We start from the raw sequence: 19,141 nt of genomic DNA, 5'->3' as shown, positions 1-19,141 counted from the left end.
AACCAAGCATCAAAGAGATCGGTCAAGGGTAGAGCCAAGTAAGTTTTCTGGAGTTCAGGGAAGGGATAAATTCCTCTGTCAAAGGTGGCCTTTTCGGAGGACCTTGTCAGAGAGTAGACCTTAGAGAAGGTATACGGTGTAGGTGTGAGGCTAGACAACACGGCTGTCCTCGTTAGGGACAGTGGAGGGAGCAAGCCCTTAGAGCCAGGAGAGCCTGAGAAATATGTGGGTGACGGAGAAGTTGCCGCCTTGGCTTATGTGAAAAAAGATGTGACCTTGGGGACAAACTGAGGGAAGGTGCTTCCAAGGGAATCCTGTGAATCTCAAAGTTTAAATACTGGAAGGTGAGCAATCAACATGGTGAACTGGGACCCTGGAAATCCAAATGACAGGAGACCTTTTTTTTCTTCTTAGTAACAGCTTCTTCATGCTGATTGCGTTCCAGGCAGAGACCTATCAGGAGGCCTGTCTGTGAAACAGGACAAGCAGGAGAGACAAGTAGGGTAGACATTGCTGGGGAAGGTTTGGCTGGTCCGGACCACCAGTGGATGAGAAAGAGGGGAGGCAAATGTGCTGATTTAGCTCTCGGGTGACCGGGAGGATTGTGAAGGTCCCATAACACGTGTCGTCTCCTTGACCAATGACTTTCGTGGTTGGAAGGTCCTAACCTCCTCTTCTCTTTCTTCTGATGATGTAATAAGTAGTCATGTAAGTAACTTTTCGATGGTAATGATATCCAACAACATAGAGAGCAAATCAACAGCATCGTCTTTCTAAGGACTAAAATACCTAGAACCGTGATTGGCCCTCCCACGTACATTGGACTCATTCATTGAACCAAACATGTTGGCATCCACTTGGCACCAGGCTCCACACCAGGCCCCAAGGAAGGACACGGAGGTGGCAAGTCATAGGCCACCACCTTAAGGGGTTTACAAGAATCTAATTGTGAACAGAGAAATCAGTAGGTGATTTTAATATGGTTTAAATGTCATGATTGATAAAGTGATTATGTATCCGCTCTTGTTTGGGATGGTCTCGATTTGAATACATAATACTGATTTCCCAATTATTGGACACAGGGCTAATAGATAGAGTGAGACAGGACATTGAATACAGCATGTGGAGTGGGCTCATAGTGGGCTTCGTGGAGGAAGTGGTCTCAGCTGATGGCTGCAGGAAGGGGACTGAGGGAGGGCCGGGGAGGGGAGAGAGGCCGGCCGTGGTGCAGAAAGGGGGAGGGGGGCATCCCAAGCAGTGTGTGCAGACACAATGTGCAAATTAGCGAACATTTAAGACACTGTGAATGTGCAAACTCACAGAACATTTCAGTTCCCAATGAAGCACCTATCATTTGATGTTTATGTATAATATTTCCTCCAGGTCTTGGGAGGAGAATTTTGTGGGGAAAAAAACCCCCAGAATTTTACCCTATTTCTAAAATGAGGATTTGGACTGTGTGGTATCTATTGTCTCTGGTAGCTTTATCGTTGTATTGCATAAGACTCCATCCCCAACTACCTGCCCATGGAGAGTGGGGAACAGTCCTTAAAGCCCGTTTGATTGTCCCTTTTCTCCCCACGTGGCCACCTCATTATTTCTCACCTGTCCTATTGCAACTGATGTTATTCCTTCAACTTAACTGAGAGCTTCTTGAAGGCTTTTGCAGCTCCTTTTCTGCACACAGTGGCTGGTGGCGATTGGGAGGCTGGTGGAGAGGAGGTAGCGGGATTCTTTCTTTTCAGAGGGAGGGGGGGAGGAGCAGGTCTTATCACAAATGCTCTCTCTTATGGCATTCCCAGGCATTTCTCGGGCATTTTAGTTCTGTGAGTATAGAGTTATTTGTTAATGGTTAGTTTTCGAACTTCTTTTTGATGGGCATCTTGCTTTCCTCTTGTTTAGGACCCTCCGAGTTATTGGATATGGCCGACAGCGAAACGTGAGTGTTGCTCTTCATTACACAGTCTAGACTGTTCTTCAGAACACATCCAGGAGAAGAATGCAGTGTCTAGGGCGTACAGTAGATAATTTCCGTGTCAGTGATAAAGAGTCCACTTTCAGCTGTATTTATAACTGTGCAGGGCTGATCTTCTAAATCAAAAATTACCCAAGAAGAATTGATGGCAAGTGTCGTAATGGTTGCATGCATAGTCATTGCCATTCACCATTTAGAGACTTCCGCACCGGTGCCTCTTGGACTGTGGAGAAGTCTAAACAAATACATTTACTCCCCCCTCCTTTTTACTCTTTCTTAACTGAGGTTTGTGAGAAAATTAAGCCCCGGTGCTCTGAGCCATCTTTGCATGTAGTGAAACGCTTTTGCTGAGTCTAGAATGGAACCATGTCTGTAACAACCGCCGGAGAACTGAGACCATGGTAACTCCCATCATGCCCCTGTTCTGAGGTTGAGATGAGGAACGCTGGTGAAAAAGTCACCCTCTCTGGGCTGATCCCCAAGCTGATGTTTGCTCTCAACTTCCCCACCCCCTACCCAGGGCAACAAAACCACTGCTGCTCCCCAAAGAAGAACCTATGAAGGCTAAACATCTAACTCCCAAAACCAGAGAGAACCACCAGAGAATGCCAAAGAAATTCAAAAAGGGATAGAGCACGGGCGGCTGGAGTGGGCGGGGGTGGGGAGTGGAAGGAGGTGCGGTGGAGGGGAAGGAGCAGGAGCCATGAGAAGAACGAGGGACAGCGGGGAGGGGTGCCATGAGTTACCAGACGCAGAAGAAACTGCCCATTGCTATGCGGAGCTTGTCCCCACACCGAGCAGCCCACTGGCAAGGTTGTCGCTCACCCCAGTTGGCCTTCTCTACGGTCTATGTTTGATTTTCAACAAAACACTTTGGCTTTAAGTGTCTTTTCAGTGTTGCATTCTGAATGGGAAGATCTTCCTCCTCAGTGCCTATTGCAGGGGCAGAAAGAACCGCTTCCCCTCACCCACTTCCACACTGAGCGGCTGGCCTGGGGCCTGCTGCCCACTGGGGAGGGTCTGGTCTGGTTCCTGAGCTCTGCCCGTGGCTAACTGTGTCTCCCAAGCCCCTGTGGCTGCCCCTCCCCTTCCACCTGCCCCTGGTGTGGAACCCAGTAGGTAGGCCAGCATGAGGGTTGGCCTGGGCCTTTGAAGCTGAGTTCCCAGGAGTAATCCCTCCAAGGACCAGGTGGTGGTCTGTGGAGCACTGTACGATGGGTCTGAGGGTCATGGCTCCCCACCGCTGCTCCATCGCTGCTTCTCCAGTGCTCCGTCTGCGGTCCCCCACACTCCGCCCAAATGTATCCATGGAGACAGTGGCTTCACAGTGCCCAGACACATCCACACACACACCAGTCTAGCTGATGGTGCCGTGGAGTCTTACCTAAACCAAACATTAGTAGTTGAAAACAAAGTCACCCAGCCTAATTAACCAACACTGTTTAAATAAGAGGCTGGAGTCAGATATTGTGGTTTCTTGATGACGAACTCAAGGCATTCCTAGCCACCCCTCTCCGACTTCCCCCAACATGGGCCCTGCCTGTGCCCAAGGTCGAGGAGCATAGAGCATCAGCAGCAGGAGTAGGGTGTCCCCTCACCCCTCCCTGCACCCTCCACCCTCCCTCGCCCCCCCGGCCCCCTTTATGGGTGGTTTCCATGTCGTCTTTGATTTAGGGGTGAGACCGCGCTGCACAAGGCCGCCTGCCAGCGGAACCGGGCCGTGTGCCAGCTCCTGGTGGACGCGGGAGCATCTCTGAGAAAGACGGACTCCAAGGTAACTCGATGAGCGAGTGCAAACATCCACCCGCGGGGCCAGATCGCAGGCCCCGCCGCCTTTGCTTGTGCCCACAGCCAAGGCGTCCTTTCTGTGCTCCTGGGAGTGCCGGGGCCCTAGAAAAAGGAGGAAAAAATAAAGTGCTTCATTTAGAGAAACTGCAGTTTAAATGTATAATCACAAAGGGAGGGTGTGTGCTTGCCTATGGGGCTTTATAAGCCAAATAGTGGGGAAGTGAGGTTCAAAGCCCCAGGAGAGGGGTCAGGATCACGTTCAAAGACATTGGTCTGGCCTCCGAAAAGACCCTTTGGGGTTTCTCCTTCATCTGCTTCATCCAGCGTAGCTTGAAATCTGTGGTTTGTGTAGCTCCATATAAGGGTGTCAAAGGGGCTTCCAGCCACTTCCAGGATGCGAAATCGGGCTGCACCAGGAGTGGTTCTGGTTTACAGCGCACACCCAAGGGAAGGGTGGAAAGCCAGAGCAAAGGAGGAGGTACAGCTTTCTAGTATCGGCCTCGGACTGCAGCCCGTGGCAGAGAGCAGAGTTACCACAGATCCACCCCCGAGGAGCCTGGCCAGCCCGGGGAATTTTCCAGCACCCTGGGGAGACTCTCAGAAAACACAAGCCACTTAACTGGAGAGGGTGGGGGTGGGGAGGGAGGGAGAGAGAGAGAGAGAGAGAGAGAGAGAGAGATGGATGAGGACTTCATTCAGCAGGTGGTGAGTAATCTAAGTTTGGGGCCAGTGAGTGTAGCCAAGAGACACAGACCAGTGACTTAGAAGCCTAATAAAGGCTGAAGCCCCACTAGCCTCGTTTCAGTGATGAGCATCTATTCATGTGCAGTCCTCTCCCTGGGGTTTCCTCGCACCACAGTGCATGCTGGGAAACATTACCTGCTTGTGTGGCCCTCCTTCCTGCCTGCGGCAGTCCCGTGTCACAGGGTGTAACTCTCCACTTCCCCCGTGACCTCCCAGGCCCTTGCTCTCTGACTGAGGTCCCCGGCCGCCCCCCTAGACTTCAGACACACTAAGCTGGTCTGTTACCTGTCTGGTTAGCTAACTGGGGATACAGTTTCAAGTGGCAGGTCATTACTCAGTGTGATAGTCTCCCCAGCTAATATTTGCCCCCAGATGCGTTGATAGGAAACCTCCATGAGAAACACGAGCCGTGTAGGTGGGACCAGGGGAGCCGGGATCCCAGGTAGATTCCGCCTCGCTGGGGCCGCTTGGCCCCACACAAAAGACTCGTCTCACACTCAACCCAGATGATAAAAAGAAAGCGAAGGGCACCGAGAAATAGAAGGACAAACAAAAGACAGATCGGGAGACCGGGCCCCTGAGCAGATTGCTCTTTTCTTTTCTTTCTAAGTTTTTGTATCAGATTCATGGGCGCGGTGCTCCTTGAGATTTCTTCCTGTTCTGTGTTCTGCATGCGTGTGCTTTTTTCCAAAACTCGAGCAACTTTATTATTTTTGTGGTCGTGCCTGTTTTTCTCACTCATTTTTCTTAGTCATAACATACATGCCATTGTATAACTTTCCCACCCAGTATTGTGTTCTGGAGATCTAACCATGTGAAGTACCGTAGTCACGCTTCATCCTTCTCAGGGGGCCTTTGTTCTTCTGTCTTGTAATTTGATGCTCGGCGAAAGCATCAGATATGATTATTATGACTGAATCTTCTGGAATTATTTTTTTTTCGGTGTGGGGAGAGAAGCAATATCCTGGGAATGTCTCCTCATAGACAGCAGTTCCTTAAAACTTATCTCAAAATCCCACCCTGGTCCATCTCCCTGAATATTCAGAAGCTATAGGAATTCCAGCCTGGTTAATATTGGAGTAAAGATAAGAGAGTCTATTAATTCTTTACAGAAGTTGAATAAAATTACTATAGCAACTGTAAGCTAGTGGATACATGTGAAATCCCAACAAAAGTAAAATTGTAGAAAGGGTCCAGAGCCACTGCTGTTTCCTTTGGGCCCTCTGCCCCGCATGCCGCCGGAGGCTGCCGGGACAGACTCCCTGAGGTGGGCACGGCCCATCGCGATAGCCAAGCTGTGGCGGAGGGCACTCTCATCTGGTGTGCGTTTACACACACACCTCTTTTTGTTCTGTTTCATTTTTTGGTTTTTGTTTATTTATTTATTTTATTACTGTCCAAGTACAGTTGTCTCCATTTTCCCACCACCACTTTCCCCTGACCCACCCACCCCTACCTCCCACCCTCAATCCTGCCCTCCTTCGGCTCTGTCCATGGGTCCTTTATACATGTTCCATTCAAAAGAACCTATGCACCCCAATGCTCATAGCAGCACAATGACAATAGCCAAGTGCTAGAAGCAACCTACGTGCTCATCAGTAAATTAATGGGTCAAAAAACTATGGTACATTCACACAATGGAATTCTGTGCAGCAGAAAGAAAGAAGGAGCTCATACCCTTTGCTACAGCTTGGATGCAACTGGAGAGCGTTATGCTGAGTGAAATAAGCCAGGCCATGGAGGACAAATACCATATGATCTCACCTATAAAAGGAACCTAATGCACAAAACAAATAAAGAAGCAAAATAGAGCCAGAGGCATGGAAACAAGAAACAGACTGACAGCAACCAGAGGGGTGGGGGGCTGCACAGAGCTCTTTCCTTAGTACAATGATCAAGCCTTTCTCCTCTCCTTAGAACCTAATGTCACTCATTTGAATAGACAAACTGTGTTATTGAACAAAAATAAAAGGTTTCAAGGGGTGTTAAGTAGTATCCATAAGCATTTAAGAGAAAAAAATCTTCCCCCCTTTTATTGCTGATTTCTGTTCATTGGCCTCATTTCAAAAATATGTGTGCATGCCTGTGTATGTGTACATACAAATACACATATAATATTAGAATAGGCTATAAGACATTATATAAGCATTTAAAATGATGCAGAAGAGCATTTAATGACAAAAAAGTTTCATATATTAAGTGAAAAAGCATGTTATAGAACAGCATATAAACTAAGCATGGTTTTACTTTGATAAAAATAATTATGTGTGGAGGTAGGGAGAAAGAAAGTTAGCTACTCTATAGAAGGTTCACAGTGGATGTCTTAGTGTAGTGGATCATATTTTTATGTTCTTCTTTATGCTTTTCTGCTTTCCCAAGATTTCTTTAACCAACATCCATCACTTTTCCAGTGTGAAATGAACTCATTTTTTGGACACATGAGAATGTTCTAAACTCAGGAGAATGTAACTGAAGTCTTTGAAACCAGCCAAGAAACCCCTTCAGATTGTTATGACCCACCCACCCTCTCGGCGTCCGCTTGTTGCCTCCCAGACGGAGTGCAACAGAAAGAGTACCAAACTAGAAATCGCATGCCTGCTTCCCTGTTTATTCAGAGATTTCTACTCAACCTTCTTCCAAAACCAGTCTGGGTTCCAGCACTCACTGTGCTACCATTTCCTGCTGTGTACTCAGACTCGGTTTCTGTAGAGGAAAACCCCGCTTGTCAAAAGTGGGGGTCTCTTCTCCTCCACTCACCCATCTCTCTTGCCCCGTGTGATGCTGCTCTCGGTAGACTCGAAGACGTCTCCTGAACTCCAAAACAGTAAACACGGGAAGACCCTTCTTAGTGAATAATCTTTGAGTACCTCTGTTTGTGTGGATTTTGAAAAAAAAATCTCACCCTAAGTGTTTGTGTTTCTTTCCTCTTCACTTTTACCTACAGGGGAAGACACCTCAAGAAAGAGCTCAGCAGGCTGGGGACCCTGAATTGGCTGCTTACCTAGAAAGCCGTCAGAACTATAAGATCATTGGCCATGAAGACCTGGAAACTACTGTTTGACCCTGGGAGACGGGCGAAGAGAACCTGAGCGCGCATATCACCTGTGCCCTCCTGGCGATCGGGCAGCTCCCCTGGAAGAAGCTGATGGAATCCATAAATCCATCTCTCTCCTGCAAGAGTCTATCTGAGACCGCTCCACCAGTTTTTAAGGGCTACCAAGATGTGCAACAAAATAGGATAGCCCGCAAAGGACGAGGCAGGGTACCTGGAGATCTGTGGAATACGAGTTCCACAATATTCGATCCTTATCGCTTCCAGCAAGTAGCATGAACTTCTGTGTCCACCTGTATCATTTCTTTTAAAGATTCAAAGGATGTTCGTACAAAAGGCACTGCTCCCTCCTCCCCCAGGCATTCACCTTCCCCTACACCATGCCATTTCCCTGGAACTACCCATTCATTGAAAAAAAATGCAACACAGTCTCTTCTCTTTAACTTCAGTCTTTGAAGAATGCAAGGCTGTCTGAAGACCTTTGAAAACCCTCTGGAGGCCCCGCAGAAACTGAACTGTTAAACTGCTTCCATTTCCAAGACTAAATATACCAGGACGATTAGTGACGGTTTTTTTTTTTTTTTTTTGCATGTCTCTCCTCCCTCCCCAGTCCCTCTCCATCACCTAGGAGCTGGGAGGTGCCACATGGGTGATGTCAACTTGTGCATTGTACCTCTGAGGTATGGTGAGGTGGCATGGGAGTCGCCTGTTCTCAGAGGGACCTCAGAGAAGTAACCCAGGTGTTGGCCCAGGTTGCGGGGCTGTCGCCGGCGGCCACAAAGGTCGGATTCAGCTTGGGCTGTTTGCACAGCTCCGTACTGCCTATGTAGCCATCTTTGCCTTTTGCTGCAATGTAGAGACGAGCAACGGGTTAAGCAAAGGCCCGCGGCCAGTTTGCAGAAGCGCTCAGCTCCGAGTGCCGTTTCAACGGCAGAGCAGAAAACCACGTGCAGGAACTGCGGTTACAGGATATGGAGCTCCACGCCAGCACGGACTTCTAAACTTTCTGAGCGATAATGGAAAGCAGGCAAATGGACTTGAAATACAACAGCAGAAGCAAAAGTAGCAACACATGTCAAAGAAACTCACTTAAGTACGAAAACAGTCACTGGAATTTTGCACAGAGGCTAATAAGTACAGACTCTTGGGCACAGCGGTGAGGGTGGGGGGCGGTTTTAGGTTTTCCTTCTAAGTGTTGGTTTTCGTTAGCCCAAGTACACCTCGTCCCAAGGACAAAGCCTTGCTGCGTGAGTTTCACTGCCGACATTCAGGACGCGTGGCCCTTTCCGATGGATGCCTCACCTAGTTACTTGTCAGGTCCCAATGTCGTACCTGACGGCACTACAGCCCCATTTTACATGTGCGGGGGGATCTGATATATTATTTTCTCTATTTTCTTCTACCAGAAAGTTCTTAGCGCAAACCACTGTGGGAGCCCAGCCGGGAATGTCTCTCCGGGAGGGGAGTGGTCACTCCTAATCCTGCCGCGGAGCAGGGGGTACCCACAGGTGCCTCTCGTAGGGACTCGGTGATCGTTACAATTTTAGGGGAAAAGGTCTTCTAACTTTTGGCGACCATGTGTACTTGACTTGCGTGTGAGTCAGGAATGAATGCGGTGACCCAGGGGTTTGCTTTGAATTAAACGTCTGTTTTCAGGGCTCTTCTCCACTTTGCTCTTAGACGTAAGCAACATGCTTCCTTCCTGTTTCTGCATGTCAGCATAAACGATTGTTTCTCTATGTTGAATTTAAAGTGGTGACACGTTGCTCATCCGAATCACGTTTTGATCACATATCACTTTGAAAGCACAGACAGGATCTACTGTTCAGTAGGAGTAGCCGCTCAGTGGCTGGGGATTGAGTCTCTCCTGAGTCGTTTCAAAATCGAATGGCTGGCATTATTTTCAGCTGTGGGAGGACGGGTCGGATGCAAGTCATCTATTTCCATAGGTCGGTCTTAGAAATGCAACTATCGTCTGGGTTTTATGGTGAGGGGAGGAGGGACGGCAGTAGATTGGTTCCAGAAGCTGGAAAAAATATGCCGCCGGCGAATTTAATCACTGGGCTTCTGCTGGGACTTTGCAATTGGTGGAACCGTCAAGGAGATGTTGTGATGACAGAAATATAATCCTTAAAACAGACTGAAAGCTGGCTTTGAATGGTGCCTCCCATTCCCTAGACGGAGCCAAACGCTTAGCCGCGTGCTCAGCTACCCAGCTGCCACTGCTGGGGTGAAGGACTCTTTTCATCACCTCCCATCTCGTATTTCTCTGTGATGCTTCAAAGCAGCTCAGAGAAAATTTAGGGTACAGGTGGCCAAGGGCCAATTCCCATAGCGCCAATGGAGGTCACAAGTAAACCTCGGCAATGAAAATAGATGACGTACTGACTGCTGTAGGGGTCTTGGAACATTTGGAAATTGTTCAAACCCTCCCCGCTCTGCCCCCTCCCCGCAAATAGTAATAGAATCCTATGTTATTTCTTTTAAGATTTTATTTATTTATTTTTAGACAGAGGGGAAAGGAGGGAAAAAGAGAGGGAGAGAAACATCAATGTGTGGTTGCCTCTGGTGTGTCCCCTATCAGGGACTTGGCTGGTAACCCAGGCATGTGCTCTGACTGGGAATTGAACCAGCGACCCTTTGGTTTGCAGGCCGGCACTCAATCCATGGAGCCACACCAGCCAGGGCAGAGTCCTACATTATTGATGGAGAATGATACAGGACCAAGGCAAATATCTCTGAAAAAAAGCAAACACCCCCAGGATTTGGGCTTTCCAAAAACAAAAAGTCAAAAATGAGCAAAAACAGTTACATATGTAATGGCTTCTACATTACACCTACTTCCTGGAGCATTTTATTTTTTAATTGAACATTGCATGCGACAGTCCTGGGCTTTAAAAAGTGCTCAGGCCATGTGCTCCAGGGGTTTCCAACTCTGAATCAGCTTAGGTAGATAGTATCCCACTTGTAATGGGCCCTCAAGAAGTCTGGCCCCAGTCTGAAACCCCACATAACTTTCTTTTAAAAGACATCAAACGATATACCTGTAGAAATACCACTTTCTACAAAACCTGCTGAGACTACAGCACCGAGTGGCTGGCTCCGCTGACATTCCTCCGTGTCTGGCTCAGAGGAGCCCTGTGTGTTGCCGCCCTGTCGGCTTTGGGGTGCCGTTTTTAGATCAGACTGATAGAGCCATGAGAAATGGAGCGTTATTCAAAGACAACATGATATAACCTTAAAGGTAGTCATTTTTTTTTGAAACCTTCTATTCCAGTTTTACACCAGTAATGAAATAGAACCCAGGCGAGCTGTGCTTTATCACGTTCAAGGACACGATGCAGCACAGGAGCCAAGAAGGAAATAAACACCACGGCTAGGAGTTTCACTTTGAGAGTTCTGGTTACCTCTATAGAAGTTCCAGCCTAAAACAGATGCCATTTTTGAAAGAAAACTTAGCTGGCAAGCCCAGCCGTGAGATCAGCAGTGACCGACGGGAGGCCCGGCATCCCCAGACGCCCCCACCTTTTCATAGGCGCTGGCTTAATGCTTAGGCCGGTCCACTCAAAGAAAGATGCTCAATGGGCAGTTCATGTTCATGTGGACTTAGTAACGGTCTCCTCGGGGGAGGATTTCTGAAACGTGTGTATTAGATTCTCAAACTATCCACGACGTAGAGAATGTGGGGCAGCGGTTTTATTTTTTACGTGTCCCCTTTATTTAAAATATTTGGATGTTTTGAAATTATAAAAGCAGAACCTGCTTTTTATAAAAAGCTCTAAGCCCATATAGGTGAGGAGCCCATGCAAAGAGAGGTGCTCCTCTGTGTGTGCGGTGTCCTCGTCCCACTCTCCGGAGATCAGTAATGCTGACCTGATGGGCATGTGAACGTTGCTGCTTGTAAGTCATGTGAGAAATACTCTGTGCCTACACCGGCCCACCTCCTCACGGAAATGCATTTATCTGTATACATGTATGTGTATATATGCTATACACACATACACAAAAGAGAAAGCATTTCAGAAGCATGCTGGTCACCTGTATATGTATAGTTAACACCAACAGCCCAAGACCAGGGAACAGAGAATTTCCATGTATCCATTGCTGTTTCTACTACCACTAAGCTTAGTTCTACTACTGCATCGTACTGCAGTTGCACATGGCCTTTGCTAGTGCCTGTGTCATCACACCCACGACCGAATGGTCTGGTGACTGCTTATGTTACCTCCCATACAGCATGGCGCCTACCAGAGCCCAGAAACCTGCTCGGATCTCAAGCGGAGGGTTTGTTCCTGTGCGATGCTCACACACTTCCCCAAGCTGAGGTCACAGGACTAGCGCCCCGTAGGCCGCCTAATGATATTTAATTAGGGTGAGCTGTTGCTAGGGAAGTGTAGGAACTTGGGCGTGGGCTGGGGTCTGAGGAGCTTGGCTTCCTTCCAGTAGGAGTCGCTAATGAAATCACTGAAACAGCAGGCTATCTTCTGCAATTATGCTATTTAAAAGTAAGATAGATCATTATGAAATTAGCTCATCATAACCACCAACTAAAAGTACTAATTGCTCTACTTCAATGGATTATTGTCATTTAGGGGGAAAAAAGGTCTGGGGCACGCATTCCATTAGAGAGTTTTCTAACTCATCGTAAACTTTTGTTTATTTAGTGTAAAGCATCCCAGGTGTTACAGAACCATCCCTGAATCAACCTTTTCATTCTCTCAAGTGTGTATTCAGCTGCTGGTGAGTCCTGCCAAGTTTTCTTGGCCAGGCCTCTCAGATCCACCTTGGCACCTTCATCCCTTTTAGGGTCCCCCTCATCACTCACCTCTGGTCCCTCCAGTTGTCTGGCCCTGGCCACAGCCCTGCTGGTAGGCTGCTCTTCCACCTTCAGTAATTTTTTTCATGCAGGTACAAAATCGCCCTCAGCTATTATACACAAAAGTGGATCAAAATGAAATCACCCTCTGAGACAAATATCCATTTTGCCTGAAGGACAAACAGACGTCCCCTGACCCAGATCATGTCCTAGAGACCCAGGAGCCTTCCTCTGAGAAGTGACTTGTCAGACAGGGTCAGCAGATGTCTGTGTCAGTCATCCCAGGAGCGTTGGGTAGGCTGCAATCATGAAAGCTTCATCCACATTGAATGTTACCAACAATGTGCCCCTGAGAAGCCACCCCCGAGGCTGGGTTATATATGTGCCATAGTCCTGTGGCTGCCTGTGGACTTCAGGCTGTCTCCCGTAGTTTACTGAGAAGCCGGAACACAGGACCCAAACAAGGCGTTGTGCCTGGGGACGACCTGCTCTCCCAGGACACTGAGAATCATTGAACTGGTCCCAAAAACAGACGCGGGGGGAAAAAAAAGAATTCCGAGGCTGTTGAAGCACTACATTTTAAAAATAGAGATTTGAATATTGGATGGTATCCTCATGGTGGACAGATTCCAGTCTATCTATATCTGTATTCAGTTCATTCACTCATTCAAATACAACCATGTTTGCGAATCAGTCACACATTTGTGTTTTTAGTCATTTCTTTTCAGTATACAACATGTTTATGACATACTGCGATGCAGGCACCCTACTAAGGATGTAACAAACAGAGGAAACAGATCTCTGGACCTCACGGAGCTGACAGCTCAGGAGAGAAGACAGATCCCGCCGTGCGGGGCTCTGCGCGGGAGCAGCCCCGGCTCCGCGGGGAGCATGCGCTGGGGGCTCAGCCGAGGCTTCCAGTGCAGGCCGCTCGAGCCAGCGATGTTTCCCTCCCACGAAATCGGAAAGGAGAATATGAATGTGCAGGAGGAATAGTGACATTTTGCAGTTCCTTTCCCTTGGAGTTTTGGCACTCTTCTTAAAATCGTATATGAAACCAAGACTTCAAGTTGCAACGTAGACACACCGCTAAAATGAGAGTTAAAACGCACCCTGTATCTCAAGGATGTAACTAGAAAGGAGGCAAAATTGGCAGTGGGTTTGGTTAGCTATAGGGAAGGTGAAGTATAAATATCATCAGAGAGTGGAGCGGGCGCCCTAATAAAGTTATAACATTGCGGCCACATGACCACCTTGAGGGGTGCTGTGCCCTGGGACCCCTTGCCCGAGGGAGCTGGAATTCAATTCAGTGACTTCTTAAGTGTTTCTTTTAAAATGACTTTGTGGAATGGCAGGATTTCACTTGAAACATGTATCAACATCTTTTCATCTTTGAAACATCCCTTTGTGAGTGAGGGGCTCTCAAATCCTAGGGACAATGACCTTCCGTTATAATTGAAAACACTTTTAAATCAATGCAGCCTAATCCACAGTAAGAGCTGTTGAAAAGAAAGCATGCTAAGAGGTACAACTTATTCAGAAATACCTCTGGAGCATTATGCATTTTGATGAACGTTCGTTCTTAAGCATTCCCCCTATTAGAAATCTGTTTTACTGTCTGTCTGTCTAATACAAAAAAAGTGCTGCGATTTGATACGCTTAGAATTAAATGTCATCTAATGGAACCACAGAAGAAAATTCTGCCTAACAGATATTTGGAAGCCAAGGCCATGCCCATGAAAGGCAGCCTTGGAAACTGCCTTGGCTCCTGCTCCTGGCATGCTCATCACGAGGGGTCGCTTACCCATAGAAATAAGAAAGTGATGATTCTGGGTTTTCTTCATTTTCCGGAGTTTCAATATTTGGAGCCAAATGGCATGTGCAGTGGGAGCCTTTGGCGGTAGGCACAACTGGAAAGATTTTGTTTCTCACTCATTAAGTGAAATACATATAATTTTTAACAGAAAATAGCTTAAATGACTCAAGGCTATACTGTTTACTATAACAGTTTCAGTAATTTTTAAAATATCAGTGGTTTAGCATTTTGGTGGGAGTGTTCTGTTTTTTTTTTTTGGCACTTTTGGTTTTCAGTCCCAGCGTGTATAAGGTGGATAAAGCTGATGAGACATTTTGGATGAGTAAATGGAATATCAGAACAGTGGATTTGACTTGCACGGATTTGTGTAGTAATCAGTGGAATTGCAGCCAGACCTGTATGATCTTTAGAAATTACAGACTGACATGCCCACAGTAGATATCACAGTAGATATTTTCTGAGTAAATCATCTTCCACCATTGTCTTCAGTACGGCTTTACATCAATCATTTGGATGTCTGTAAATTAGAAAAACATTCACCTTTGATCCCACTAAGAGTTGGTTAGAACGGAGAATGTAAAGTCACAAACACGGAGTGTTTGCTATTAGCAGCTCACTATCTTGGACATATTTCAAAGGGAAAAAAAGTCACGGGTTTCGGTACCGGGTGGAATTCCCGAGAAGAAATTAACATGGAGAGTGACTTACTAACTTTTCTACTTGGTGATTCTCAGCATTGATAAATCTTAGCACTGCAGTTCCTTGAATGACATTTGTTTCAATACCACTTTGTTATAACATTGATCAGATGCCATAGGAATTTAACTCTCATTTGTATCCATTAGCCTGTGGGAAAATTGCTTTCATTATACGTCATTTCACTCAAAGTCATCGGTCGAACCTGACGTTAAGTGAGGACTCACTGTGCTGTTTTCTCTCCTTGGAAGTCACCACTGAAGTGACACTATTTCGTGAGGCTGCCCCAGAAAGTGCTGGAATGGCCTTGCCACTCAAGGCCCCACATCTCTAAGCCTGTGGCTGGGTTTGCAAACCTGAGTGTGTCATATGCAGTCACGTCCATAGAGGCCTCCCGCCCTTGGGGGAGGTGTGCTGCGCTTGGAGGGGGAAGAACAAACGGGCTTGAGGTGTTCTTCCATTCCGAATCTCGCCCTTCGCAAGACCTCTCCCTGGGCCAGCTGGTGAATATGGGCGAGAGTCAGGTTTGATCTGGAAAGAAGTCACAACAGGATTAAGAATAGGAATGTCTGGAGGAGACGGGCTGGGTGGGACTGTTGGACTCCAGTTCTATAGGGCAGATGGTCTGCAGCCTGAAACAAGGACGGGGAGGCTGGGCACAGACGTGGAAAGGGGTAGCTTGATTACTTACGGAAGGATTTATTATTTACCTAAACAGTACACCCAGAAAAAATGGATCAGGCTTTCTGGGAAACAGAGAGGATTTATCACAGCTAGTATTTCTTCTAGTATTTAAGTGAAAATTGAGCAACTGAATCAGGGATCATGTAAAAGCAGTTCCTTAATTGGACTAACAGACTCTTGTGATATTTTGCAGGTTTAGGTTTCTCTGACTTTAGACGGAAACAGAGCTCAATTAGAGCCCCTCCCTCTGCCCCCAGGTCCCTACCATCTAGATGGCAATGAAAGTGAATGACTGTTTTTATAAAAACACCAGTCATTGCAAATATACCCCAGATCATTTAGAAGCAGGTACCTCATGATCCTAAAGCAATTTGCTTTGTTTACATACACCCACTCTGTTCAGTGCTAGCCAGTTCCCTAGTCGCCTGAATAAGACATGTCTCTACTAAGTCAGAACAGTCCCAAGTTCAAGAATGAAAAGGAAGACAAAGCATCTGCCGTTCATCTTCCTCTTCTTTCTATCCCTTTGTTGTTTGGAGTATGTAGCTGGGATCGGGACTTGAAGAAAGAGCAGAAGATCTCTCTATTTTCCGGCGAAAAAGCGATCATGGAGGCAATTTCTATAACTTACTGTTTTTAATAGGGCTTAACCTCTTATCGCCAGACTAATGCGTCTATCATGTTTCTGCTTAAGTGGCCTACAGTTTTAATTGCTCATCTTTCCTTTCATCGTAACTAGGCCTGAGTTTTATATTTCAAGTCAGTCGGAGGGAGAGGGAGTCGGTCTTGAGATCGTCTGAAGAAGTGGGCCCAGAACCCGGAGTCTGGCTCCCGCAGCTGCTCCCGCCCCTCCTCCCTCGCCCCTCTCTCTGCCCCTGGCTTGGGAAGGTAACGGAAGAGCAGAGGGACAGGGAAAAGAAAAAAGATCCTCAAGAGTAGTAGGGTAATAAGGCTCTAGCCTTAACACAGGTTGCCATGGTAATCCACAACTAAATAATATAAGCCCTCGGCCAACTTTTGATCCTCATGAAAAACAAATTCAGGAGATACAGAAAAGATTGAACTTCATCAGAGTGGCTTCCAGGGGTAGCGTTACGAAATTTTTAATATATGCAGCTTATAGGAATTAGATTATGTGTGGAAATTGGGGGAAAACAGGGCTGTACCCGTAGAAGAACTTTCTAATCAAATTTTCTGAAGGAAGGGGTTGCTTTTATAAAAAGTTTTTCAAATCCTCCTAGGAAGTTAGATCTGTCCACAGACTTGTGTCGGTCTGCAATTAAATGTGAGAAAAAGAATGGTGATTTAGGGAGTTCTTCACAAATCCAAATGTGTTCAAATCCTAACAGATTCAAAGACAGTCTGACTTTCTCCTTTGGGGGTTTACATATAACTTTTCTTCTTGAAAAATGAGAAAGAGAGGAAATGTTTACAAATTGTCTTGACTCGGAAACATGAACAGATGACAGCGCTAACTGCTTTACCCTATTTTTGTTAACTTATAGGTGATTCTCTCAAATATGTTGGCAACATCTATCACTTTTAAGACACTGTCTAGCTTTGATACTTTCTGCTCCTTGTATAATGAATGCAAATGGTTCCTGCCCTTTTGGGTTGTATGAACTATATACATTTTCATTCACTGCCTCCCCTCCCCCATGTGCTGGGCTGAGGCTCGGGTCCCGGGAATCATTTCCGACGCAGCCAGAACCCGGACTGACGCTTGCCGACATCCTGATGGTGGGTTGGGAAGTGCGGGGCTCTTGCCACCCTGGGAAGTGATGTTTGAAATTTTCATAGACAAAATATCCTAATAAAATTAGAATATGTTGTGGAACACACCTTTGAAAAAGTTGGGGTCTGAATTAGTCTTAGGAAAGGTTAGCTAGGCTCTTGTCTATGTAAATTACTAGTACTACAGTGGGCAGCTGTGCCTCCGAGCGTATGGACCACAGCGGACGGAAAGGGAGGAAAACCATTCCTTTACGGAATAAGGATGGTCTCAGTGCCGTAAGAATGGCTGTGCTTCACTTTGATTTCGGAGTGGGGAAAGGTTCCTGGCCAGCCAGAGTACCCCTGGTTGTGGGTAGTCCTCTCCCAAAGGCTACATCTGTACAAAGAGTTTCAGACACATGATAAAGGGCTCTTTCATAATTTCCGATTCTGCTCTATCACATCCCAGGGCCATGACTTTGCAAAGCTGCCAGCTGGCAGGTGGCATAAAATAAAAAGTAGCAGCTGTGGCAATGGGCCGATGAAGTTTTTTTTCCAGGTACGGTGGGATCCAGATGATACGAAACAGAGGGAGGGTGGGTGGGAAGGGTCGGGTGGGGAAGGGAAGGACGGAGTTTTTTGTAACAAAGTCATAAAGTATTTTTCCCTAATTTTCTTGCATTTCCTATTTATATAAAGTATCTCGATCACTGTGTTGCTCTACAGAGATTTTCAACGGAATTAATTTGGGAGACTGAACTAATCTCTGAAAAAGAAATGGACTCGTTACAGTTACTTTTTTGGATACTTTTTCTGTATTGTGAACTGTGTGGAAATGTACAGAATAAAACATACGAAATATAATTAGTTTCTTTTCATCTGTCACTGGCTGCTAGATATAATTGGTGTGAATACTGTGCTTAATGGTGGTTGAATGAGAGTTCCAAAACCAGGAGGTAAGTGGAGAGGAGAGTCGGCTGTCAGAGGTGCCGTGCATCACAAGGGCTCGCTGATGAGCAGAATTTTTTTTAATGACTTCCGCTGTCAGGATGGACTAACAGAGGCCAGGTTTGCCCTCCCACCTAAATAAAAACATTTATATGTAGTAAAACAGTAATTGTTAAGACCTCAGGCTAAAAAAAATGTAAGCCCTGAGAGAAGGAGATAAAATAAGATAAGCAATATGATTACTCTGTTTTACAGACTTCAGAGTTTCCAGGCAGTGGTTCAGGGAGGGGAAACTGAGGCAGAGCCCGGCAGATTCTTTGAGATGGGGAGACAGAGCTGAGAGTTGGGGAGACCAAGGCTTACAGCGCAGAGAGAACTGCACAGAGAAATCACCATACAGATCTGCACAGAACCCCCATAAATACTCAATAAAATATGTATGTACGTGAGGGCACTACCTGAGTCTTCAGAAAGAACCACCCAAGATGCTCCCAGGGACCACTGAGCAGCTCCCACAAGGCTGGGAATGATGGCCGTTGCCACTAGCCACACTGCGCCCTTACCGTCCACTGCACCCACAGCTTTTATGTGCTAATAAAACATGACGATCTCTGCTTTCCCACTCCAGCCCCATTTCCTCTTCCTCTCTGTCACAGAGCTCCTCACTGGGATGGCTGGGAGCGGATTTCGGCACATCCCCATCTTCGCTCCTCCCACCTCTCAACCTCCATTAACCAGCTGTTCCCTGTCCCAGCTGTAAACATTTACATTTGATCTTGTACCAGTGTTCCAAGCTCTATGTACTGTCAGAGTTTCTGTTCTGAGGGTTGAAAGCCAAGAACACAGAGTTTCATTGGCATGCCATGTGAACATTTAGAGAGCAGCAAACTGTGCGGCCATGACCTTTGC

At 46.7% G+C, this 19,141-nt stretch overlaps 1 protein-coding gene across 4 annotated transcripts in view; it reads left to right on the top strand.

The window, feature by feature from the left end:
- DGKI (diacylglycerol kinase iota) overlaps positions 1 to 15,636 on the top strand; it is a 400,657-nt gene extending 385,021 nt beyond the window's left edge. For all 4 annotated transcript variants that reach the window (XM_036010940.1, XM_036010942.1, XM_028525751.2 and 1 more), the window contains 3 exons: positions 1,903 to 1,939; positions 3,650 to 3,749; positions 7,452 to 15,636. In XM_036010940.1, coding sequence (XP_035866833.1) covers positions 1,903 to 1,939; positions 3,650 to 3,749; positions 7,452 to 7,568 — 254 coding nt within the window. In that variant the 3' untranslated portion in view covers positions 7,569 to 15,636. The remainder of the gene's footprint in view (positions 1 to 1,902; positions 1,940 to 3,649; positions 3,750 to 7,451) is intronic.
- The last annotated feature ends 3,505 nt before the right edge of the window (positions 15,637 to 19,141 follow it).

This window comes from Phyllostomus discolor, chromosome 10, assembly GCF_004126475.2.
Source record: "Phyllostomus discolor isolate MPI-MPIP mPhyDis1 chromosome 10, mPhyDis1.pri.v3, whole genome shotgun sequence".
NCBI lineage: Eukaryota > Metazoa > Chordata > Mammalia > Chiroptera > Phyllostomidae > Phyllostomus > Phyllostomus discolor.
This window is presented reverse-complemented; position numbering and strand designations above follow the sequence as displayed.